Source organism: Melozone crissalis, unplaced genomic scaffold (genome assembly GCF_028551555.1).
Source record: "Melozone crissalis strain CALT ecotype California unplaced genomic scaffold, PUWL_Pcris_2 ptg000107l_1, whole genome shotgun sequence".
Lineage (NCBI taxonomy): Eukaryota > Metazoa > Chordata > Aves > Passeriformes > Passerellidae > Melozone > Melozone crissalis.
The window spans coordinates 4911477-4937893 of NW_026535884.1; the positions used below are offsets into that span (position 1 = coordinate 4911477).

At 45.8% G+C, this 26417-nt stretch overlaps 2 protein-coding genes across 2 annotated transcripts in view; one reads left to right on the top strand and one right to left on the bottom strand.

The window, feature by feature from the left end:
- PEX14 (peroxisomal biogenesis factor 14) overlaps positions 1-22194 on the bottom strand; it is a gene marked incomplete at its 5' end in the record, with an annotated part of 65425 nt that extends 43231 nt beyond the window's left edge. The window contains 2 exons of the mRNA XM_054291862.1: positions 18338-18385; positions 22015-22194. Of these exons, the coding sequence (XP_054147837.1) occupies positions 18338-18385; positions 22015-22194 (228 nt within the window). The remainder of the gene's footprint in view (positions 1-18337; positions 18386-22014) is intronic.
- Positions 22172-26115, top strand: DFFA (DNA fragmentation factor subunit alpha). Its single transcript, XM_054292068.1, has 6 exons — positions 22172-22372; positions 22677-22829; positions 22943-23073; positions 23860-24049; positions 24439-24593; positions 25160-26115. Exons 1-6 carry the CDS (start codon positions 22276-22278, stop codon positions 25361-25363), a joined length of 930 nt encoding a protein of 309 aa, XP_054148043.1. The 5' UTR covers positions 22172-22275; the 3' UTR covers positions 25364-26115.
- The last annotated feature ends 302 nt before the right edge of the window (positions 26116-26417 follow it).

A 26417-nucleotide genomic window follows, 5' to 3' on the forward strand; every position in this document is an offset into this window, starting at 1 on the left:
GTAGGATCCCACCATCCTAAACTGAGTTAAAACATGCAAGAGAATTAATTCTATGGAGAATTAAACTGACATCTGTGTGCTTGTCCCAAATTCCTACACAGAAATTTGGGTCCAAAGCAGGAAGGCCTGAAAAATCAGAGACAGTTCAAAACAGCACTTCTACTGGGTTTTATTTTTCTTAAACCTTGGCACAGCCAGCACATGTCAGGGACTATTATAATTATGCTCTTTATGTGCTGAAAAATTAATAAACAATTACTCACTTCAGGAAAAAAAAAGAAAGCAGCCATTTCCTTGACAAATGCTGCAGAAAGCATCAACAATCTCTCTGAAATCTGGGTCCACAGCAGGGAATTAACACCAAGGGAGGAACGGCCACTGCTGCTACAGACTGGAGCAACTGGAAACCCGGGGCTGTAATGCAGTTTTCCGGAGTCTGCACCTGATCCAAAGGAGCTACAAAGCATTTTTATATCTTTGCAACAGGAAAAAAAAGGACATTCAGTCTTTAATGCTGCTTTGGCTCAAGTACAGACCAATCAATCAATTTCTATCAAGCCACAGAGTCCAAAATTCTGTGTTTGGAATGCACTAATTTCAAATAATTTCAATCCCTCTAGGCCAAAAAGGGCTTCTACACTGCCTTCGTGGCTGGAAAACCTCTGCTGTGGTAGGAAGTCAAGCTCACCTTCCCAGGAAACCATGAGAAAGATAAAAAAAATAAACACTTTCCTGAACAAATGAATGAGACAGCAAACATCTGGGACCTTGATAAATTCTCACAGAAATTTATTTACAGCCTAAATTTTGACTAAAATCTGCCATTCAGTAAGTTCTTCACTAAAATACTGGCAAGTACTGTATTAACTTCCTTGAGAATCCATAGGGAACGTGGCACACTTGCACTGAAAGGCCTCCAATATTCTTTTAAAAATTAAATAAGCTAAATAAATCCCGTATACCCCTTTTTAAGTAGGCCCACACTACACTCTTCTCCCCACCTTAAATCAATGGTAACCCAATTCAAATGCCTTAGAGCTCTGTCTGAGAACTAGTGGAGAGATCAACGCTTTTTATCTTCAGGATTATGGATCACTCCCTGGGTGACTAACACACCCAGCAGCCCATTAGAACCACCACAAAGGGCAGCTGCTCCTCCTCCCACCCCTCCACTTGAGAAAACAGCATATAAAACTTCACCCCTTCACGCTGCAGTTCTTTGCCTGCCTGCCTTGTTTCATACTCTAAACACACCAAGATTTATTAACCTTTACAGTAAAAACAAATAAAATGATGATGAAGTAAAAACACTGTGATGTAAGGGCTGCAGCTAGCACCGTTTATCTGTGGAAATCCAATTAGTGCTCAAGTGGCAGAGATACCTGGAAAAGTGCTCACAATCGAATCAAAAAAAGATACAAAAACATTAACCTGATGGCTAAAAACTCCACATTTAAACATTTAAAGTAATAAGGGTGCTTTTATTGAGTATTTTCTATATTTCATTAGGTCCCAAATTGACGAGGAACCCCAGAGATGCATTTCCTGGGCTTTTGGATCCTTAGATCAAACGCTTGACTTTGTTGTTGGTGTTGTAAAACACAGAGAGCGTTTCTTGCAAGAACAGCAAACTTCTTTTGCAGTAGAAACTACAGCAACAACTGCACATCCAGGAAATGCTGGAAAGCCTATGAGGATATCCTTTGATCTGAGACACTCATCCTGTACTCACCATGATGTGAGCAGAGATGTTGTTGCTGTTCTCTGAATTATTTCTGCGTGTGAGAATATCTGAATTTACCCGTCCAGTTGTGCTCTAGCAGAAACTCTTCCCTCCAAGCCATGGCCCTGTCCCCTGGCTGAGAAAGGGGCCACACTGATGAGATGGCTGCTGGAAAGGAAAGTACCCACGGGCTCAGAAAAGGAGATGGGAACGGAATAAATAGCTCAGGCAAGCCCCCAGCAGCAGGGCCCTCAGATTAGGTCTGATTACAAGACTTACAGAAAAAGCACACAGCACAACATCCCTGCTGTGCCCTCTGAATGCTGAGACTCTGCTGCTTTCTGCCAGCATTAAAGTCACTTAAATTTATTAAAAGAGGAATCAGGAGAGAGTCACTGTCAATGAACAGAAGAGCAAACTTCTGAGTAAGAAGCTCTCTAAAAGCACAGAACTGGAGTCAATGATATTTCACATTTTTGGGAACATCTAATAGAACCTTCCCCGCAGGTTAGCTTATGGCAGAACGTTGCACTTGCCCCCAGTACAGATTTCTGTGCATGGCTCTTAGGCTGTACAGAGGAGCTGAATGTACACATCCAGAACTAACTGCATTAAATACAAAATAAAATGCACTGAAATTCCATTCCAAGGTGAATTAACTGCATTAAAAGGAGCAAACTTCCTTATACTTTATACAGAAAAATAGGTTTTATTTTATATTTTTCCATCTATTCATAAAGTCCAAAGTCTTTATCACCTTCACAGGGATATTTCAAGACACATCACTGTCCAGATTTTTACTTAATGCTAATCCTTCACTTACTTTCTTTGTAATATGAATCCACTGCTCAGAAATAAATGTAAGACTCAAGAATATCATATGAACAACTTGAGCTGTACTGGGTACCAGAAAAATAGTTATTTCCTGACTTTACTGTTTCCCTGGGCTGCCACTCCAGCTCAAATGTTCTGAACAGCCTGGCCATATTTGTGGTATTGCCTTTCTGCAGAGAATATTCATGAATTAGCTTTCATATGCCACAGAGTGCAACTTGTCTTTAGGGAGACATTTCTACATCTCTTTAACTTTTGTGCTTGTAGCAAATTACAAAGAGGAATATGATACCCAGAATTTGAATGGTGAAATATAAATGCTTATAAAATGTTTAACATAAAAAATTGAAGAAAATAATCCTGTATCAAACAGATCCAACACAGCAACATTTAGATTCTCCTCCTCTCCATCCTCTGTAACCAACAGGGTGAAAATCAGAGGTGAGAGACCTCCTGCTCTTGTCTGGAGTATAAAGAGTCCTGGTTTATTATTCTGCATTTGCATGTGGCAGCAAATGTGTAAATGTTTTAATAATACAAAAATCCCAATAGAGTGGAGGAGGAGGATATGAAAGAAAGAAATACAAGGACATTTACCTTCTTGAGAGTGAGATAGAAAGGAAAAGAGAGGAGGAAGATGACATGATAAGGGACAAAGCAAGCTTTTCTGGGGTATATCTGGAAAAAGCTAAAAGAGAAATCATTAGGAAGCCCATAGTGCATCTACAGCGATACAGTGCGGATCAATTCATTTAACACTGCCCTGTACATTTACAGAAAAGTACTTTTGATATAATAAAGGCTCATAAACACACAGAAATTGGGTTAGACCTGTTTCAAATTCCTGCCAAACAATGGTTCAGAAAAATGAAGCTCTATTTTAATTAGCTCGACTCAAGAGTGATTTGATAACAGCAGATGCTGTCTGGATGCTTTCAGCTTGATGGGCTCCACATACATGAACTTAAGAGTGGCTTTGATGCAATTAGGTATCTCTCTCCCCTTTAACATGTGTTAAGCTGAACCAATGGCTTGTGTCTATTTAATGTCTTGAACTAGAGGGATATTGACCCTCCTCGTCATTCTTCTCCAAAAGAGAGGAGCTGAAGTGAAGAGAAGAATCTTATTTGGAGTTTACCCAGAGTTCCAGCAACTTGAGGACAGAGAGGAACAGGCACCATTTCACTGCTCATCATAATGTAATATTAAGATCTTAACATTAGGTCTGTTTCTACCAAAAACCACATTTCCTGGCACGTCATATTTACAGGCTTGGTTAGTCCCAGTCAAAAACCTGCCCTGTCAATTGCTGCTTCAACTCCTGTCCTTTTCTGTAAAAACAAGAGGGATTCAATAATAATTCCATACATCCCTTTCAGTCCCATATTCCAAAAGATACTCCACAGACACACTGCACCATCAGAGTGACTTCCATGCAGTCATGGCACTGCTGTCCACTGCTTCCTTTCAGAGACACAACTTCTACTCCTGGATATATTTGTGCACTGACACCTTTGAGGCCCCTCTCCCTTTCTGAAGAGATGCTCCTACCTCACTCTGCAGCCAGAAAGCACAGGCATTAGCTAAAGGACACATGCAGCATAGGAGCTGCTTTAATGCATCAGGGACAAGGCTAATAGGAGGTCTTGATTTGTTAATTATCTGTCAATTTGTCACAGCTGGGCTGCAAGGAGTGGGTGAGGGGGAATCTTTCTGCTTGGTTCTTTCTCTAAATGCTGAATTAGGCTGTCAAAACCTTCATCCCACCACAAGACGCTGTGAAAAGAAGAGCCAGACTATCCTTTTCTTCCTCCTTTTCCCAGCAGGATATGCTGCTTCAGATGTCCTAGCCTCCCACCATGACTGCAGAAATGTATATTGCATATAGAAAATGACCTTCACACCATCACACCGTGCCCTGTTTAGTCAAGGGACATTAGCAGACCTGAGCAGGATAAATCAGAGAGGAAATCCCAGCGCCAGGGGAGCACACAGGAGGCATTTATTTCGTAAGGAGCCCTAAAATTGCTACCTGCTTGAATCAGCAATTTCCAAGCAGGGTTTTGGAAGGCAGAAGGCCTGGCCCCTGTGAGAGCAGACAGATAGATATACATGGAGTTACAGAGATAAAAAGGTGGAGTAGTGTCAAGATTCCCTTTCTTCTTACATCTCTGCCCCATGTAATCCTCTAAGTAGGGGGAAAAGTTCAGGCTGTGAAATGGGATAATGTATGGAATACCCCCATGGAGACAAAGCTAGTAAAGCAGAAAGCAGGCTGTGATACAGCAGCAGAATTTACCATAAATGCTTATACCTCCTAAATCCAGCTGAACATGGCTGTTAAGCCATGAGAGCCCAGGGAGATCCCCACCCACTCCCCTGCTTTCCCTGCAGGCCACGTCCAGAGCATCCCATCACTCGAGTCCTTTCCTCAGCAGGATTATGAAAAATCCCCTGCAGGAGCTTCCCACACGCACGAGGCACACCCCTTCCTACCACCAGCGACGCTGCGCCCTTCAGGTGTGGGAGGCTGAGCTTTGTTCCCTTCCACAGGGGCACTGCCTGCTCCAGCTGTTCAGGTCTGCCTTGGTACAGGTGAGCAGAGCTACAACTCACCAGAACTGGACAAAACCACCACGAACATTCCTCATTTCAACAGCTCAAAAAAGGTGTTAAGTTAACATTTGTGCATTTTACACTTAGGACAGTCAAGGAGCACATACATAGGGTCAGCACACAAGTCAAATTCTCAGAACAGCTTTCTTCTGTGCACTATCTCCTATAGTTGGAAAAACTGGTGCTTTTCATCTTTTGATCATTTTCTAGTCCGGTCCACCCATCACTAAACAGCACACCAGCTGAAAGGACAGAAGAAAATCTACAACTTCCTTGATTATTTAGTCCTGAGCACTAAAAATAATGATACATATTGCAGACAGTCCTACCTTCCCCAGGTGGGGTCTATTGAGAAATCCACTGGGGACAAAATAGCTGTCTCTGTTTCATCAGGTGAAGTTAGTAGATCCATTTCAGGCAATATTTTCAGAACTTAACCCCAGAAAATAAAATTTGCTAAAGCACTGCTTCTCAAAATTTATGCAAGCTTGACTCCCTTTTTCACTCATTTATTGTGGTGGCTCATCCCACATTCCTCAGCTGAGATGGCATCAAGTTCCTTCAGGAAAATAAGAGTTACTGAAGTAAATGCTACCTCTTCAAACTAGGAGGAACAGAGCCCCAAACAGTAATTACAAGTAGAAAGCTGTTTACTGGAGAGTGACTTTGTGATTTCCTTTGAAGCCTTTGCATCCCTTTGGAGTTCTAACCTAAGTTTGAGAAATTCTGCTTTAAGGAACTTGACAATAAAGAGACACAGCACTGGTGATGACAGTGTGATGACACAGCACTGCTCCCCACCCTACACCTACATAAGAGCTCAGGAGCAATTTCCCAGCAGGTCCTGGTGGCACCAGCCCCTCTGGCCCACAGTGATACAGGCTCCTGGGTGATGCTGCAGATAACAACCCAGCAGCATTGATAATACAACCAATGCAGCACTCAGCATTAATTATCCCAAACTACTATAGGGCAAGGCCTGTGTCTCTTAAAACATCTCTCTCCCAATCTTCTGGTCTTTAATAAAATCACCCTCCCAGCCATAGGGTGTAACTGGAATTGTACATACACATGTGCATGCAAAAACATAAATACATAACGAGACATTCAGGTCCTCATTAAAAAATGGAATAAATAAGAATTCACTGAGGAATTCTGCCCAGGTCTGACTTCCAGATCTGGTTTTGCTGCATTCTTGCCCACAGCCTGAAGAGCTCTGGGTACCTCCCTCTCCAGCTGCACCATCCTCTTCAAATTCAGACTTCTTGCACCTATAATTACTAGGTGCTCTGTGCCAGGCTCCTTTAATTAACCAACCCAACTCTTCTCCCTTTGGGATCAGACTAAGCTCTTTTTTATTAGATCCATCATTAGCTCCATCAGTATCTAGGCCTGAACACGATACCTTATACCACTCCACGAGTGGGGCTGTAGGGTGCAAATGACCTCCAAAGCACCTGCCTGCAGGAGAGGCAAGAAAAGCAAGGCTATGAACCCAGGAAAAGTGGCATGAGGGGTGGATACAACACCTTCCAAATTTTAAGTACATCAGCAAAAACAACACAGCTCAAAATCTTCAGGAAAATGCACTGTATGAGGGGACCTCGGTGTTTCTGTTAGGTGCTTCTGCAGTGCTGAAGGTGGTTCAATCCACAGAGCAGAGGAGCAGGAACAGAATAAATCCCCTTGTCATTACACTGGAGCCAACCTTCTGATTTTCAGGGCTTCAAGAAAGAGCCAAGCATTCCTGGAGTGCACTGCTTCCCCAAGCCTCACTCCCAACTGACAGCCTTACCAACTTTCATTCTCTGAAGCTGTTTCACCTACAGCTCTTTCTGATTTTTTTCACAGAAGAAACCAAAATGTCAAAGTGCACCCTGTCCTTTTGGGGACCCTGAGATGCTCTGTACCAAGGGCTAATGCAAGGGGTAGGGAGAGAAGAGCAGGTGGAAGGCAGGAGAGGTGGCAATGCCCTGGGATTTCTTGGGACAGGCGGCCACTGCAGCTGCACAGCCTGACTTCCCCAGAGAGTTTTCTCAAGGAGAAGCCAGCCATCGATCTCGGGACACACAACTTCCAGGACCGTTTCTTATCTCAGAGCAGCTTCTGCCACGAATTCCTGAATGCGCTTTAATGTTTAAATTATTAAATGCATTAATGTATTTACATTATTCAAGTCGTATGTGCATTTTTCTAAGATAATTTATGTATAAGAGCTTGAATGTCCATGACTGTTAATGTCTACAACCCTTCCTGTTCATTATTGATTCTGGAAGAAAAAAAAAAAAAAGGCAGTGTTTTAATGCCTTATTTTTAATGTATTAAGAGTCTGAATAAGTGCATTCTCTTTTTTCTTTTGTAATTTCATAATTTAAGTAGTGCATTTATTAAACTGACACAGTATGAATTGTGGTGAAGTCTGGCACAGGTCCATGCTGCCAACGCAGCCCAACCGACCATCACACTACTCTGCAAATCAAGCACAAGCTCAGCTCCTCTTACTCCAGCTCCTACTCCCCACCTGAAATCAGAAGGGACACAGACTATAAAGTCTTTTTAAAACACATTTTCTTTGCTATTTACATGGCTTTTCTCTGCCATCTCCATTTTGAGTTGGTGGATTTTTATTTTTTGGATGTTATTGATGAACCATTTGAATGCAAACCTGAATTTTCAATGAGTTTCGACACACGTACTACAGCTTAAAAATGTCTACAGTACCTTTTAATCCCTGTAGTTCCCAAGCTCTTAAGAAATCTAAACCGAATATAATTTTGTTTCTACACCACAGTTGTCACATCATAAATCCAAAAATTTGCTCACAGGTTAATATTCACAGGCAAATTGCATACAGAAATCAGGTCATCACCACTGCTGAACCACAGTCACTTCCAGAGCAGAATGCAGAGCTATTCAGCAGTGGCTGCCCATCCTGTGTGGCATTTTGGGACACGAATGCCATAGCAGGCAACAGAAACTGCAAAGAAAAAAGTCAGCTAACACACAACAGAGCCACCTCCGCTCACTCCACCCACACTTAAATGCTGTGTATGGACATGCACTTTATATATAAATTATGTGTAAATGCCTTGGATGTTTATAGCCAAAAATACTACTTCCAAAGTGCAGTTTTTACTGCCACACAAACCCACTGCCAGCCGAGCCTACACAGAGCAACAGTGACACCCGATGGCTTCCAGCTTAACCTTGGGACACAATTCCCTGGGAGGAGAATCCAGGGGCTCCATTCCCTCTGCCGACGTGGTGGCCCCGACTCCAATCACCTATCAGAGCAACTCATCAAGGAGCCGAGCTGCAGAGAGATAAAACTTGCTGTACGTAGGCACTGCATGTAATTAAGAGTGTGCATAAGTTTCACAGTACATTCTGCATAATTACAGCCCTGCCTGGCACCGCTGCCAGCGCGAGCATGAACACACACGCACACACATAATGTATGCACAATATTGTGCATATGGACTTGGGAAAAGACAGGCAACAGTGAAAGTTGCTGGCTGTTGTTTTAAGAGCTGACTCTGCCATTTCTAAGGTTAAGTTTGTGTTTTTTTGCTACTCATTACCATTCTTTAACTGTTACAATTTATATCAGCATATAATGTTAAATAATTACAGGGAGCGGAGCTCACTCTAGTGAGGATATAAATGCGCTGTGGGATTCTACAGATTTAAACAAATAACACTCACAGCAGGGGGTGAGCAGATGAATTAGCATTAATATCCTGCCTGGGAGATCCCAGCGCAGTGTTATGGCTTAAATACAGATCTTTTCTGTAACAGTCAATATGACAGCTACTACCAATACAGCCCAGCACACCCCCCAGTCAATATACAGCTGCAGCTGAAAGAATGCCCTCGTAATAATCCATACAGCAGCCAGTTAAAATAAATAATTTCCCTTTAACAGTCCATATCACAGCCAACTGCATTAAAACCTTCCCTTTTAAGGTCTATACAATAGTCAGCTAAATGGAAAAATTGGCATCCTTCTTGGCAGCTTCAGAGGGAAGGCAGGCACAGAGGGGGTGAGAGACTGAGCTCTCCTTGGGTCTCCTGGGACCCAGGGGCGTCCTGGTGGGGAATGCTGCTCTGCTGCTGTCACAGCTTCACTGAGAGGACAATTTGAGCCTCCAAGGCCACTGCCTCACTGTCTTTCACAAGCAAGGGCATTCACTTTAAAGCAATAAAGACCAAGAGCCATTTCTTTCCTGGCAGGAATGAGGGATCAGACCACAGCTGGCCAGCAGTAGCCAGCACACAGATGTGTGTTTCCTCAGAGTAAAGGCAATGTGCTTTCCCTAGCACCACTGGAGAGATAGCCCATCTCAGCCTACAAGCAGAAGCCAAAGCTCTCTGCTTTAAATCAGCAGCTGCTTTTTCACTCTCTAACAAGAAGCAACAGGCTGAGGTAGGCTGAGAGTCTGCCTCCCTTGGACTGGAGCACAGCCCTTCATTGTGCAACAGCAATTGCAACAGACCGTAATATAAATCATGACAGCCATGGTTACAAAGCACCCAAATCTGAGAACTGAACTGAGGAAAACCCATGGCCATGACAAATTCTGTCACAAGGCCACTTCACACTTACAGTCAAATCTTTATCCTGGTACCCCTCTACTGGTAAATCCACACAACTTCAAATTAAGTGACCTGCAAAACAAACCTGCAGGACTTCAACAGATTACAATACTTCTTGAGGCAAATTAAGAAGTAAAATGCAAAAAAAAGTCATAAAGCACTTAATACTGAGCTTAGAGTTTACAAACTGCTGTACAAGCAGTAATAAATCTCTAGAAAATTAAATGTGTAGCTATTTTCATATTTTTCATACTGCTACAAGATTTTACCAATAGAGAATTTTGGAACTAAAATACTATACTTGCTACCTTACTTTAAATGAAAGGAGATAGATGACAATTTTGTTAGAAATAGAAATGATAAAGCAGGAATTGCATTTATTTTTTTAAAACTCCGCAAATTCAAAACATCTGACTGCTTCCTTTTTAAGAAACTTGTCCCTTTGGGTATATATTAAAAAACATAAACATAAACCAGGGGCCTACAATCCCACCAGATGTTTGGCACCTGGAGCCTTTTCAAGTAATTGATTAATAAAGTAATTTTTTTTTTCAGGTAACAGGAAAAAACTGTGTCTAAAATCTTTCACATTTTCAATGCTGTAATTCTACCTCAGATTTGAATGGAAGACAGCAGCAACAAACTCATTCCAGCTTATAGCCTCCCAAATTAAAAATAAATACACACCACCCCTACTCCAGAAGTCATGGTTTGAAGCTTTGACCATATTTTGCAAAATGACAGTTATTAAAAACAACAAACATGCATCACTGTGAGTCATCTGGTTTCCAACTTCTGAGTCAAAAGGGGCTGATTCCACACAAACTGAAACCTGGCTCTCCGAGGACTCGCATGTCTAACGATTTGTATCTCTGCACCACAGCTTCAGAACAGGATGTGGAAGAAAAGAATGAAAAGGAGGGAGAAAGGGGAGGGGAGGGGAGGGGAGGGGAAGAGAAAAAAACCACTTTTTACTGGTCCCAGTGTCACTGCAAATAAAGACCACGTCAAGATTTAAACCATAATAATGGAAAGGCTATAAGGTCCCTGCTATAATGTTTCCTCTGATATTCCCTTTCATAAATGTTCTCTTTATGCTGCATGCTTGGCAATAATACATGTAACGATTGCGAGCCAGCCCGCTGGGGAGGCTGCAGCACATGAAGCCTCACACAGCACACATCAGTTCATTTACCAGTTCCACAACCTTCCTTTGCTCACCCATCATCTTCAGGAGAAGGCAACAAACCTGAGGAGACAGCTCATATAAAGCAACCCCAAACATGTTTGGCTGGAAACAGATGTGTGTGTGCCAATGCATGGACAGGCAGCTGCCTCCTCCTCCTGGGGGAACATTCCCAGGTTCCCGCTCCTGCAAGGAGAGCCAGGACCCCAAAGCTACCCACAGCCCTGCCTGGGAAGGTGCCACCTGAGCTCCCTCCTGGCACACAGGGGAAGGAGCCATTCCCTTCAGGGAGCTCAGCCCTGCCTCCCAGCAGGAATGGCTTCAGCAGCCTGAGGCACCTGCATGCCTGGAGGGGAACTCAGCACCACCCAGAAGAACTTCACTGCAGTCCCACTGAAATGGGGCACCAGTACTGAGCTCCCCAAGGGACCTGACTGCACTGCTCTGAGGCCTGCTGGGTGTTTGGCAGCTGACCATTACACTGGAAGCTAAGTCCATCTTTATGTGGCAACCTGAGTCACAAAAGGGGTTTTCAAAAAGGCAGTGTTGGGGGGGCTGGGGGCAGCTCATCTCAGCCTTGTCTGTAATTCTCAATCACTGCACAGAAAGTATTTATATCCTGTTGGCAGCATGTGCAACCAATGCGACTCCCTGTGTCAGAGCTGTCAATTATGGGCTTGACTTATGAGGAAAGATTAAATGAGCTAAATATGTAGAGCTTGGCTAAGAGACCAGGATGGGGGTGGGGGGAAGGAGAAATGATGTGATAACTGTCTGCAAACATCTGAAGGGTGCTGATGCTTAAGGAGGAAAGGAAACACTTAGGATCTCACACAAAACAAACAGAAGCAAGCTGGAAGACACAGGAAATTCTCACTGAATAGCTGGAATCTCCATTGCAGCAAGATGTCCTCTACTGTTGAGCTGAATCCCAAGGAACACCATCTCTCAGGCCATTCAGGTGCCTGACAAAACACCACAACACTGACAGCAGAGGAGAATTCTGCTATAACCAGAAGATGAAACAAGTAATGCAAAGAAGTGGCACTTACTGTGAGAGCCCTCTCTTGCTTCTCTCCAGCTGTAAAATCTTTTTACTAAAAAGCCATGCATATTTTCTTTGTTATTTTTCCAGACTGACACTTGTTGAAGGGTGTTACAGGGTGACAGCTGGGAAGAGGACACAGTTTGTACAGTGTAACAGAGAGAGGTGCTATGTAAATGTGCACACAAAACAAACACAAATAAACAAACCAAAATGTTGTTAGGCTGTTTGCAAAGATTTGCAATGTAAGTGACATATGGAGAAACACAAGAAATACAAAAAGCAGTGAAAATTCCTTCCAAAGTATGATGGTTAGGGACTCCAAGTCCAACTCTCAACTTCCTAGTTTGGCAAACCTTGGTTCTGAAGGTGCTGGCATCAAAAGAATCTGAAGAATGTACTCCTGTGTGCTGTAGAGAAAGTTCTTTCAGGTTCTTGAATATTCTGCCTTTTGTTGCCCTGCTGCCTCACTTTTAATGTGATGAACGTATCTGAGGCACAACAAAGATGCCACAGATATGGCAAATGTTCTCAAACAGCATGATCTCCCAGGTAAAAGCAGGAGATGAAGACCAAGAAGGAAGGAGGAAGGCAAGAAGTGAGGGAAGTTATCCCACATAGGCAGCTATAATCTCATGGATCTCAGGCTGTCTCCAGACTGGTTTTGACCGCAGTAACAACGACACAGGCAGAGCCTGAGCAAATGGAGTCCAACTCTCTGGTGGTGTTAGAAGCAGGAGAGGAATTAACAATCTCTAGCAACATTTTTCAGAGTAGGAATTTAATTCTGTGAGTCAAGAGGCACTCCAAAGAACAAGCTCCTCCACAAAGTTATGTCAAGCAGCTAAAAACACAGACAGCCACTCCGGTGAGGTTCTTCAGCTGGTCCCTGCTCTCCTCAAGCTCACACAACTGTGGGCAATTGCTGCCCTCTACAAGCTGCTCTGCACATAGCAAAGCTCCACATCGGAGCAGGAATGATGCCTGCATCCCACCTTGATCCCACGGCATGCCCAGGGCAGGGACCTCTCTGCTGTGCCACCAGCTGGGGGCACACAGCAAAGTGCTCCCAATCCTGCCAGCTGAGCAGAGCAGGACATACTGTTTGTAGGGGTAGCACATTCAGACCCTGAAAACATCACACAAACATAAAAATTTGTTTTTTTCAAGGGGAAAATACCAAGTGTTAAGTATTTCCTAACTGTGTGCCAGGGTATTTTTCCAGTGTAACTTCCATTTTACCTTCAGTGAGAGACCTGGGATCTCTGGAAGTCAAATCATACCTAACATTATAGAAGACTCTAACCTAACTCCCTGAACTTTATTTTCCTTGTGTGTTCATAAAGAACAGCTTAGTGTATTACAACTATTTTAAAACCATTTTAAAAGTCTTCTGGCCAGTGATGTTGGTTTGTCTGAAAAGCAAGTAGAAATTGCTTTCAGAGCTTTCCTGCACAAGTGCACAAAAAGGATTATGAGCTAACTCATGCCCCTGTCAGTGACAGATTGTCCCTGTCCTGGGTGTGCTGCCTCATCCACCACTCTGAAGTGTCATTTAAACTTTTCCACTGAGCTCAAATGGGCAGTTTAACCTGGTATGACAGTGTTTCTTTAACTGTGCTCAGTGAGTCAAATTGCATCTGTGTGCTTGGAGCACATTAATATATTTGTCTAAATCAACAGAGTAAAAGGAATCGACAGATTAAGCAAGTGCACTTTGCATGAACGACAAAAGAAGTCAATAAACACCCAGAAGAAAGAGAGAAAAAACAGACAAAACCCAATAATCTTGAACTTATCAGAAGGTCAAACACAAGAGAGCTCTGCTTAGTAAACCACAGAGCTCTCTTTGCAGCAAACCAAAGGTTATTGTGCACGGCAGTCACACACCCCTGACTCCCTGTTCGTGGCCCAATAAACCCAAAACCTGCACAGAACTGCCCTGCACAGCCTGTGGGACTGCTGGCCAGCACCTGCAGGGGCTCCCACGCCATCTGCAGCATCCCCACACAAGGTCCTGGAGCTGAGGTCGCTCTCCCTCTCCTCTGACAGTGTAAATTACCCTGACTAATGTTTCCCTGGGGGCTGGGGGTTCGCTGCCTACTGACTCTGGCTGTCTGGAAATCCCCTCTGGATAGATTTACCTTCAGAGAATCATTCCGTGCACGCCACCACTAGGAACAAACCCATTGGGGCAGACGGAAAATTTGTACAGTAAACAGGTATAAATCTTGTCTTAAACAACAAAGGGTGGGGAAGTGGAAAATAAAGTGTGGTGGGGAGTAACACTAACTAACATGAACCCCAACAAGCTCTCTCAAATCTTGTTACACAAATCTGTAGCCTCCCCTCATTCCATCCACTCATGTTCAAATGGTAAAGACAACAGTATTTGTTAGAATCAGTCTCCAGTAACTTCCAGTGACAACAGTTGGAGCTAAAAGTAAAATCTCAGTTGCAAAGCTCCTTTCTCAGAAACCTAAATGAAATTTTCTGTACTCACACTCTGCTTAACAGAACACATAAGGTGTAAAATGAGACAACAAACCAGAAAGGATTTAATAATTCTACTGTCACTCACTGCAATGTACCCTGTGATGTTTGCACAAAAAGGGGAGTTAAAAGTGCTCTGGCCATTATCCTGACCCTTAAATATTTGAAAATCAATTCAACAAAGGGTGGGGAAAAGCCACGAGGGCTCCAGCACATTCCAACAAACTCTACACTAATTGCTACAGAGGCAGCAGTAATTCTTGTTAACTTGTACCTTTCGACAGCCTGTAAAAAAAGGAATAAAATGTCCACATTTCAGTGTTAACTGCTCTCCTCTGCAGCAAGAAACAGAAAGAAACAGAACATGCTAAAAATAAAAGAAGAAAAATTAATTAATCTGCAAAAGAATCCTGACCCAGGGATTTTGTAATTTAGTGAGCAACCAAGAGTGTTTTACATTTATAACCAGTACTTTCATATTTACAACTAGTACTTCTTCCAGATACCAAGCAGCAGCTAGGGAATGAATGTGTTTTGTGACAGAAAAAAAACCTCAAACAAATAAACAGCATGTCAAAAGGCCTCACTGACAACTCTCCTTCCTTAGGTTCTCCCTCCAGCCCAGGTTCCTGTTGGAGGTTCTTCCAGGCACAACCTTCAGAGCTGTAATTTAGGCTGCAGCAGGTTGGGCAGAAAGCAAAGGCCAACAGGTCTTGAAAACACCTCAAAAGCAGCACAGGATGGTTAAAAAGCTACAAGACTCTGCTAGCAATGAAACAGAACAAGCTAAACAGATGATTTAAATACATTCTGGAGAGACATTAGACCAAGGATACAGATTCCTGATGTAAAGGGCATTTTCACTGGTTTAACCTCACAGAAAGAGAGCTTGTCCTATGTAGTTACATCCTCTGCACATCCCAGGACTTTGAGCGGCTGTAAAAAGACAAACCTATTCCAATTCCACAAGTGTTCAGAGGCTTATCAGAGGTGCTGCTCCCAGCAGCAGGGATGCAGCAGTGCTCCCTGATAAGCCGGGCTCAAGGAGAAGCTGATCCCACGCTGGCGATGACAAACGTGGCTGTAAACAGCAGCAGAGCGAGGTGCTGACACCCTGGGAACACAAGGTTACACTTCCCACCAGGAGCAGATTTTAATGGGCCACGACCGACAGCCAGGGAAATGAGCGTCCTGTGTGCTGCAGGAATTATGGCTGTGCCACCCTGCCACTGCCACTGTCACTGCTGTGACACACTGACCTGCTGCTGGGGAGGCACTGCTTACTGCAAGGACACGGGGTAACTCAGTGTGGAGTCTGCTATCCCCACTTTGGTGGCTCACAATATCAAAAGTGACTGGGAGAAAGAGCAGTTTGGATCGTGACATGAGTTTGCAGGGCTGCATTCTGAAGCCCTCAGCAGGGCCATAAACCATTGCAAGGTGCCCTGGAGGACCCAAATGCAGGACACAATGTGATGTGCCAGACTGCTACAGCACCTTGGAGAATGCTGAAGTCCTTGTGCAAAGAACCAGCAATCCTGGCTTCTCCTGGGATCCTGCTGAAAGCAGCAGGCTGCAGGCAGGGGTACAGGGTAGGCAGGGACAGTGTCCCTGTGCACAGGACAAGATGCTGCATTTAGCACCTTGCAGCATAGTGTCCAGTAGAATCACAAATCCAGTACAAAACCAGCTTGAGACTGTAACAACAGTCTGTCTGCTGTTACAATGCAAAGTGTTTCAATTCTATTGCTTTCTCATTCTTGTGTGATCCAAACAGGTTAGTCCTGTGAAGCACTGAATCCTTCCACTCACCAATAAAGTCCAAAAGGGTGAGGGGGCGCAGAGCAGAAGTTGGTCATGAGACTCTTTCCTCCCTCCTCGGGGCTCTCCAAGTGCTCCCCACCAAAGGTGGAGTCCAGGATGATCCCCCAGCACACAGCCCCCCGTGGCACTGCTGGATCTGTGCCAGGGCTCTCTGGTGATTCCATTAACACTTTTATGACACTGCACCGTGTGAGCCTGGTTTATGGGCCAGGATCTCCTGGCTGTGTGGAAGGGAGCCTGCACGATCCTGGCCACAGGGAAGCCACAGCAGGATGGTGGCACTCAGGTCATCTGGCTCACAGACCTCAACTGCTCATTTAATGAGGCATCTACACAGGAGCAGATGGAAGCAATACTGACTCCTAAACAAACGTGACAAAGACTGTAAGAGTTTATTATTTTAAAAAAGTTAATGAAAAAAATAAGAAGGAAACCTCCACCTTTCGGAGGGCTCTAATTAGCTCACATGCCAGACTCACCATTGTAAGAATAAAGTTTATGTTGGAGTTCTTTAAGTGTATAAATAATTTTATGTTGTAAGAATATCCACCCAAACAGAAAGATACTCAACTGTATACACTTCCTCTGAGCAATTCTGCAGTCATATATACAGTAAGAAATTAATTATATCTAAGGTAATGTTAGACTCAGCCTTGAGAAAGAACAAGCTGTTGAACAGCACAAGCTGAGATGATCTGCTGCCTGCCCTGACCTTTCTAAGGCAGGGACAACCAACTCCTCCAAAAGCAAACCACCAAATCCACCACAAAGCACTTGGTGTCAATAACAACTTCAGGTAATCTCATGTACAGATGTCCATGCAATTAAGGGATGGCACAATGTCATTAGAGAGACTGCCACTGCAACAGAATTCACAAACAGACCTCTCATGAGATGCCTTATACTGACTTTTCTTGGTTCACAGTCTTTACTCACATCTCTCTCTTTTAAAAAATCATCTCCTGGGTTCTCTAGGTCAGAGTAACTTGGTAAAAATACTTTGATGTGGCCAGTGTCACAAGTACTTGAGTCTTCTCCCTGCAAATAGCTATGATCAACAAATGAAAGCAGCAGAAGAAATTTAGAAATCTATGTATTTAGGAGGAAAGTATTGGCTAAGAATTTTGTCAAGGTTTTGGCTGACAGGGAAGGGAAGGGTAGGGAAGGGAAGGGAAGGGAAGGGAAGGGAAGGGAAGGGAAGGGAAGGGAAGGGAAGGGAAGGGAAGGGAAGGGAAGGGAAGGGAAGGGAAGGGAAGGGACCCAAGGTTGTAAAATCCACATACTGCAGCTCCAGGAGTAGTGGCTCACTTCCCACTCTGCAGCACCATAAAAGAGCAAACAAAACAGGGTTCTCTGAGTTATCCTCATACACAAAAAATCCCAGGGCCCTTTCCAAAATGCTTCTAGAGTAGAAACATTGGATTACACGCACTGCCAGCTGACAAACATTTCTAAACTCACTCTGAGTGCCTCTGAATATAAAGACAGCTTGAATGAGGGATTTTTGTAAGGGTACGGCACATGAATCTGCTGCACAGAGCATTCCTCAGACTCTTTCCTAAAGAAGCTCTGGACAGGAGCACATCCTAGGACAGGCCATGGCCCAGGTGACCCACACCTAACCCAGGCTCTCCATGGCCCAGGTGACCCACATCTAACCCAGGCTCTCCATGGCCCAGGTGACCCCTGTCTAACCCAGGTGACCCATATCTAACCCAGGCTCTCCATGGCCCAGGTGAGCCATGTCTAACCCAGGTGACCCATGTCTAACCCAGGCTCTCCATGGCCCAGGTGAGCCATGTCTAACCCAGGTGACCCATGTCTAACCCAGGCTCACCAGTGGTGGCCACAGATCAGAATTCAGAGGTGTGAACACCATGGCCACCCCAGGCAGTTCACACCGTTTCCACAAAGCACCAGCTCCTCAGAAAAGCAAAATAAAAGCTGGAAAACGATGCAGCAAAGAGAACAACTGGCGTTACATCAACAAGGAATTCTCAGGTGCTTTGGAGGAACTCACCAGCGGCTCCCGAGACGCGGCGCTCTCGGTCGCAGGGCAGGAGCCAGCCTGTGGAGCAGAAACACAGTGAGCTCACATTGCCACCCCATGGGCACCGCCAGAAACGCTCACCCTGCCAGCAGCACCTGGGCACGCACATCGGTCTGTGCTACCAGCAGCGGGTCTGTGAGGACTGAACACAAACAGGTCAGAACCACAGCAAAATGTATTCACTGCCCTTTTAAAACAAGGGAACGAGCAGAATCTGCAGAACTGATTTTAGAGAGTCAGCAGCGAGAGCTGGCAAGGCTCCGGAGAGATGGCATGAGAGTAATGGGCACAAAACACAAATCTGTAAATACCTCTCCCATTTCCAGGGTCCGGTAATGCATCCTTCGTTTTCTGAACCATTCTTCTAAAGATTTCTAAATAACCATGATTCACCTAAACCCCACAAACTGCCAGCAGTACCAGGACCAGCCTTGCTTCCCACACATAATTAAGAGAAGAAGTTTTGTCCTCCAATTCTATTCCTCATTTTTATGCATACACCTCGCCTTCCACGTATCACAACATTTATTTTTCCCATTTGCAAAATACACAAAAACAATATAGATAAAATAAGTATTTACCACAAGAGGGTGCCAGAAACTCAAATGTACTGCAACTCCTCTGCATCCAGACAAGGACCATCACCAGGACCCAGCCAGACCTCACAGGTGGGCAGGGACTCTCCTGGATCACTTGCCATAACCTCTGGGTGGGAGGGAAGGAGGAAGGAAGGACCCACCACTGAATTCACATCCTCAAGAAATTCCCACAGCAAAGTATTTGGCACTGGAGAAACACTGATAACCAAGACAAATCTGAAATTGCTTATCCTGTTCACAGGCTACACCATCATCTCGCTTTTCTCTTTCTTTTACTATTAAAAAAACACTAAAAGAGAGACAGGATCTTTTCTTTTGTTTATTTTTAGCAAAGACATTGCTAAAGGCCCAAGGAACATGATTTCTAAACAAAACAAAGTATTTTAAATCTCTGGTAGAAATATTTATTGCCTTTAGAACATAATTCTATCTACGTAAACGATTTCATTTGAGCTGCAGCACTCCCCTCTCCCCACACTGCTTGAGGCAATATATTAATTCATGAGAATGAGAAAATTAAACTAAGAAAAACAGATAATAAGCCATAAGACATCTGACACTCCCTTTTCAGCATCTAAATTAACCTGATTTGTAATAGGAAACATGATGGGGCCCAAACATAAACATGTTAAGTGAGGCAGTGCCACTACTCACTGTCTCATGTTGAAAGCTTGGCAATAAATAAGCAAACATCACCAGGGGCAGAAAGCAAATATTTTATCAAATCCTCTAAACGTTTAGAGTGCAATGGGGACAACTTTCTGCAAGCATTGGTAACTGTCAAACCTGCAGTGGCTGTGTAGGAGGAGCGGTGTTTACATTCTGTGAGACTTGCAAAGATATTTTCATTGGTCTGTTTCATTCCAAAACTGCCCCCTTGAACAGTCACCCACTGTCCCACGTGTCCTTCAATCACATCCCCTTTTTCCAGGCAAAGCTGTAAGACTCAAATTCCCTCCAAGCCCCCAGAATCTGTGAGCACTGAACACTTCTCAGAGTTCTGGCTGAGGAATGAGCACCAGTGTGAGACCCACAGGAGATGGCAAAGAGTCACAGAATCAGTTGGGGTTGAAGGGACCTTAAAGAACATCTCATTCCAAGGCCCTGCCCCGGGCTGGGACACCTTGTACAGGATGGGGACACCTGTCCCCAGCAGGCAGGGCCAGGCTGGAGCAGCAGGAGCAGCTCCCTGAGTGGCACAGGAGGGAGAGGAGGAGGTGAGAGCAGCTCCTGGGGCGTGCCAGGGCTCAGGGGTGGCCAGGGCTGAGGGGCAGTGCCTGCCTGGCAGCTGGACATGGGGCTCCTGACCAGAGGCTCCTGCCCATTGCCCTGCCCAGAGGCTCCTGCCCAGTGCCCTGCCCAGAGCCTCCTGACCTTGCCCTGCCCAGCAGCTGGGCTGGAGGTTCCTGACCCGTGCCCACACCAGGGGCTCCTCACACACCAGATGCAGGACAGACACCAGAAGGGGTGTGAGTAACTCGTTCTGGCCTGAGGATCCAGCACTGCTGCACGTGATAGGACAGAACCTGACTCTTCCTCTTCACCTTCAATACTCAAGAGTGTTTTTGGCTACATTTATAAGGTTAAAAAGCAAGGCTCTCCCACTTCCAAACATGGAACCTTATTTTGAGGTAAAGCAACATAAATAAATGGGGGGGGTTTAAGTGTGCAGTGGGAAAATACAAAATCCAAACTCAAAGGACCTGAATGTTTTTAGGCAATCACATTTGCCAATTAACCAGATTTCTTTCTCAGAAACTGCCAGCCCCGCAGACTGCCCAGGGGCCCTATGGACCAGTCACAGACTGTTTCAGGTTTGCTCATTCTGGAAGCACTCACCTGAAGTGTGAGGGATGGGCTGCAATGCCTGCACCTCAGACTGGGGCTGACAAAAACACCTGGGTGATGCAAAGCTGCCCTGCCTCCTGCGAGTTTGGTAACTCGGCCTTTCACAACCCAGATCTGGGCTGGTTGGCCAAGAGTACTGATTTTATGTAACTTATTTCTAGTTCACTTTAGTTCAACAGCCTTCCCTACAAACTCAGCCTCCTCAGTCCAAAATAAGGGGACCAACAGAGAGGTTCGTGGAGATTTTGCCAAACGGGGACAGATTTGAGTGACTGCCCATAGCAGTGTGTCACTGGCAGGCTGCTCTGTGCTCTTCCCAGCTGCCCACACAGCCAGACCGGCTGCCGTGGGGCCCTGTGGGCACTGAAAGGCCTTTCCCAAATCCCACTGGCAGCACACACTCAGGAACCTGTCTGGGATGATGCCAGAGCGTCAGGAGGGCACGGAATTTGAGGTGGGTTGAGCTTGCAGTGAAATACAAGTGATTCTAGATCATGAACAGAGTGTGAGAGAGAGGAAGCCTACACTCTATACACATACATCACACCTATGCTACAGAATCACACAACCCAGCTTGGAAGAGGCCTTCAAGAAAATAAGAATATACACTATATACAACTCCATCACGCTTCTGTTTTTCCCTCTGGCTACCCCATTCATTTCATGTCCCAGTTCAAAAATATCTCAAGCTTTTGGTGTTTCTTGAGCACTGAAACCAGTGAACTTACATTTCTCTTTTGCTCTCCCCATTCAGGTTTGTCCTTTCATGCTCTTGGCTCAAGGATCTGCTTCCATCCCTCGCATTTGCAAGGCACAGACAATATTCTCCTCTAACCAGTCACAGAATCACACAACAGTCTGAGCTGGGACCCACAAGGATCATCGAGTCCAACCCTTACCCTGCACAGGGCTGCACAGAGTTTTAGAGCCCAGCTGCACGCTGTCTCCTTTCTCTCTGGCCGTGTTTGGATTTATTCTTCTCCTATCCGAGTGCTTGACGAGTTTCATACACAAACCCTCGATGCCAGCACGCCTGTGCCCCGGGCCCGGCCTGCACACCCTTCAGCCAGCCCCGCACAGCCCCTGCTCGCCCAGGGCGCGGGGCCCGGGCGCAGCCCCGAGCCCGCGGTTCCGGGGGGTCCCGGGGGGTCCCGGGGTCCCGGAGCCCCGGCCCGGCCCGGCCCGGCCCGGCCGCCTCACCTGCCCCGGCTGCTCCGCTCGCTCCGCGGCCGCCATCTTCCCAGGCGCGGCTAATACATCCCCGGCCGCCCGATGCGCCGCCCCCGCAGCCGCGCCGCGCCGCAGGCACGCCGAGTCGATCGCCGGCGCAGCGATGCGTCCCGCGGGGCGCCGCCGGTGCCGTGAGGGCCCGGCCTGAACCCAGCCGGGCCGGGGCGATCCCGCCGCAGCAGCGCCTTCCCCGCCTGGAAGAGCCCTCGGGGCACTGCCGAGCGGCAGCTGATGGCGGCGCGGCTGAAGCAGTGCGTGGTGCGGCGGCGGGACGGGCCGGAGCAGCACGGCGTGGCCGCGTCCTGCCTGCGGGAGCTGCGCGACAAAGGTGAGGGGGGACCCGCTGGGACCTGCTGTGGGACCCGCTGTGGGACCCCCTGTGAGACCCGGTGGGGCCCGGTGTGAGACCCGCTGTGGGACCTGATGGAACCCCCTGTGAGACCCGCTGGGACCCACTGTGGTACCCGCTGAGACCCCCGCTATGGGTCCCGGCTGATGTGCAGCACTGTGAGGAGACAGGTCCTGGTCTCCAGCCTCAGTCACTGAGAGTTGCCTGTCCTTTGTGCTGGGGTCAATAAACAGGCAGTGCTATGTTACTTTTATCGTTGTTAAGTATTTTTTCTGTTCTGCAGCTTGTGGTGTTCTGGCTATTGACAAACCCATCACCTTGGTACTGGCAGAAGATGGGACCATTGTGGATGATGAAGATTACTTCTTGTGCTTGCCACCTAACACCAAGTTTGTGGCACTGGCCAAGGACGAGAAATGGTCCAGCAAAAGCTTAGGTATGCTGTGAGTGAGGAAGCATGGAAGGGGAGGTGTTTGGAGCACACCTAGTGACAGTAGGCAGGGTCAGGTGATGAGGAATGACCCATGAAACGGGTGGCTCTTGTGTCAGACAGTGGAACATCCTGGCTCTCGGAATCTGTGGATGAAGTGGACAGTGCTGCCGAGAAGTGGAAGCAGCTGGCCAGGCAGCTGAAGGATGACCTGTCCAACATCATCCTGATGTCTGAAGAGGACCTGCAGGTACAGTGGGGAAACCCCCAGTCCCTGTCCTTGCATCTGCCCATCATCCATTTATCTCAGTAGAGACTCCATAAACAGAGCTCAGGCTTAACTCAGATGCTGCTTTTGGCTCTTGGTGCTGGAGTCAAACTTCTCCTGGAAGGGAAACATTCAAGTGTCCAAAGATGCTCTTAATCCCCAACTATCACAGAACCATTCCAGTTCTGGCAAAAAATTGAGATTTGGCCAAATAGCAACTGAGATCAGCTCATTCCTTATAGCCAGCCATGTATTGTGGTGGTGCCTCCCATGCAAAACCAGCACCCCTGTGTAACATGGCCAGAGGGGAGGCTGAGCAGAAGGCCAGGTCTGTCTGCTCCAGAGGGCTTTGAAGAACTGCTGTCACTTCCCAGAGCTGATTGATTCAAGTTTCTGACTGCTTAACACCTTGTCTGTGGTGAGACACAGCAGTAACTGCCCCCTCTTGTTCTCCCCAGTGTGCAGCTTCCCAGGTGCCAGGCTGCTGCCTTTCCTTTGAATATTTCCATGCACTGTGAAGAAGTTGTGCTTTGCCATTAGTTTTCAAGCTTTCTGCTAAAATTGCACATGATTCCATACTTTCTTGGGTGCCTTTTGGCTTTTAGTAAAAAATGCTGCCAGGTGTAGTGCCACTACAGCCTCTCAGAACTCGGGGGCCTTGCTGTGACCAGAAACCTTGTGGAACACGCTTGGTTTCAGGAGGGTTCTGTTTGTACTGCAATAAGTGCCATGAAATGAGTTACTCAGGAGCCCTCTCCATGTTTTAAGGTGCTGATTGATGTGCCACGCTCAGAGCTGGCAGAAGAGCTTGCCCAGAGTGAAAGCAAAGTGCAGGTGCTGCAGGACACCCTGCAGCAGGTGCTGGACAGGCGAGAGGAGGAGCGTCAGTCACGGCAGCTCCTGCAGCTCTACCTGGAGGCCTTGAAAACTGAAGACAGCATCTTGAGCAAAGTTGCAGGTAGGGAGCATGTGTGCTAGAGAAGGAGGTTTTCAACTCCTGCTGAGTGGAATAAATAAAGTAGAGTGAGTAATTTGATCAGCTGCTGTTAAATGGGGTTGATACAAGAGCAGTTATAGTGTATATAGTGTAAGAATTCTCTGACCAGAGAGCCCTCTTGCTGCTGTGTCACATTTCTCACAAAGCCTGAAAGCAGAATACTGGGAGAAGAGCTTAGGTCCTGGAGTCCTCCTTAAAAAAATGAAAAATTATGGATTTCTTAAGTTCCAGGATGCACCTAGATTGGATGTATATTTTATTAATCTCACAACCATCAGAGCAGTCCAGGCCACTTTTCCTGTCCTGTGCTCATCAGGAGCTGTACTGAAAAGGAGTCTGCTCCTTTTCAGAACCTGAGGCTGCAGCGAGGAAGGAGATGGATGTGGTTGACACAGGTACCAGCAGCACAGACACTTCAGCCACAACAGCACTCAGCGACCAGGTCCTCACTGCTCTGAAAGAGAAACCTGCTCCAGAGCTCTGCTTGGACAGTCAGGATCTAGAGGTGGGTGACAATGACACAAACCATGTTCTGGCAAAGCTCTCCCTCCAAAAGAGAGGCTGGAGCTCCTCTGTAACAGACACTGGTCCACACACTCTGCTCTGTCCTCTGAAAAGCCACAAAATAATTTTGGGTTTGGTCTCTGACAAATCAGTCAGCTGTCTTACCAGCAAGGTTCTTTGGGGTTTTTTATAGGCTTATGCATCCAGGTATGTTTCTTTTATCCATCCCAAATCAAAATAAAAACCTCCTTACTTTGGAAAAAACTCTAAATATAGATTGGAAAGTCAAGATAAACTGTAACCATTGAGGAAGGTGTTCTTTCCAGCTGTGAACTTGCTACTCTTACTTTTCCCTGCTGTAGAAAGTAAGTAACTGCTTTCTCTTCCTTTGCACACCTGAACAGAGTTTCAAGCATTGAGTGTTGGCAAATTTCTGGAAATCCACTAGCCCACAGGATAGGTGATGAGAGCTGGGAACATCTGCAGTTCCTGCTGTTGCTAATTCAGCAGAGGGTTAGGGGCCGGGCAGTCAGCAGAAAAGGCTGCTAACAATCTGTCTTGCTCCAGCTGGTGTTGAAGGCAGACACAGCAGCCCTGGCCTCGGCTCTGGGATGGGACAAGCAGAAAGCTGGAGCTCTGCAGTCAGCCTGTGACCAGGAGCTCTCCAAGCGCCTCCAGCAAGTGCAGACCCTGCACTCTCTAAGGAGCACGTCCAAGGGCAAGAAAACGCTGCCCTGGGGGGACTGGCCCAGTGCAAAACGCAGGAAATAACACTGCATTGCTGTCTGCAGTTGGGGTTTTGCTTTTGCATTAGAATCAGTACAAGCAAAGACACATCCTGGAACCATAGTTTGCTGGTCATACTGTGGGCTGGCTATAGAACAGCTAAAATCTGGACATTGTCCCGAGGCTTAAACTCCTCTGGTGATTTGAATTGTGTAAGCAAAGGGATTTTGACTTTTTGCAGAATGCTAGAACAATGGTATTGCTAAGCACAGCATGTAAGTGTTCAGCTTTCAATACCTGGTTGGTAGCCAGCAGCTTCCATCTGATAATGGTGGGTACAGCTCCTGCAGCCCCAGGCAGTTTGCTTACTTTGTTCTCCCACCATTTACAGTGTAAAAAGGATGGAGGATCTCTGGAAGACACTTTGAGGCACAGTCAGTGATCAGGGCAGAGGGGATACCCAGCTGCTGCCTGGCTTTAAGCTCCAGCCTGGGAACTAGGAACCTGAATTCTCATGCTGATTTAATCAGTTAAAGTAAATTCAAAGTCCTTCAACTTCAGTGCTTTTTCTGTAAGGAACTCCTGCCTCTTGGATGCTGTCTAAGAACTATCATGTAAAACACAGCAAAGGTAGAAATAATTGCTTTGTAAGGCTGTGTGACAGAAGACTTGCATTTGGCCTGCTGTGTTATTCTCCTAATCATTAGTGTAGCATCATGATGCTTTTATATTAACTGGCTTATTTTTAAATTTGTTAAAGTCTTTTTTTCTAACATCAATAAAACCTTTTTATCTTACTGTTGGACTAGTTTTGGTATTTCTACCAGCTGCTCTAATTAAAAGAATGGGCTGATAAATATAGTATTACCTTAAGGAAAGAGGATGAAGAAATTGAACACAGAAGTACTGTCTTTAACTTATACAAAGTGTTTAGACAAAATGTGTGTCCATCATGGTGACTGCCATGAACCCTCACCTGGAACAATCTGCTCTTCTTGTGTGAGAACAGCAGATGTATATGAAAAACATCTGACAAGTGAGATGAAACTTCTGAGGAAGTTTTAGTAGGTACAGATGTATTTTGTAGCAGCATGCTAAA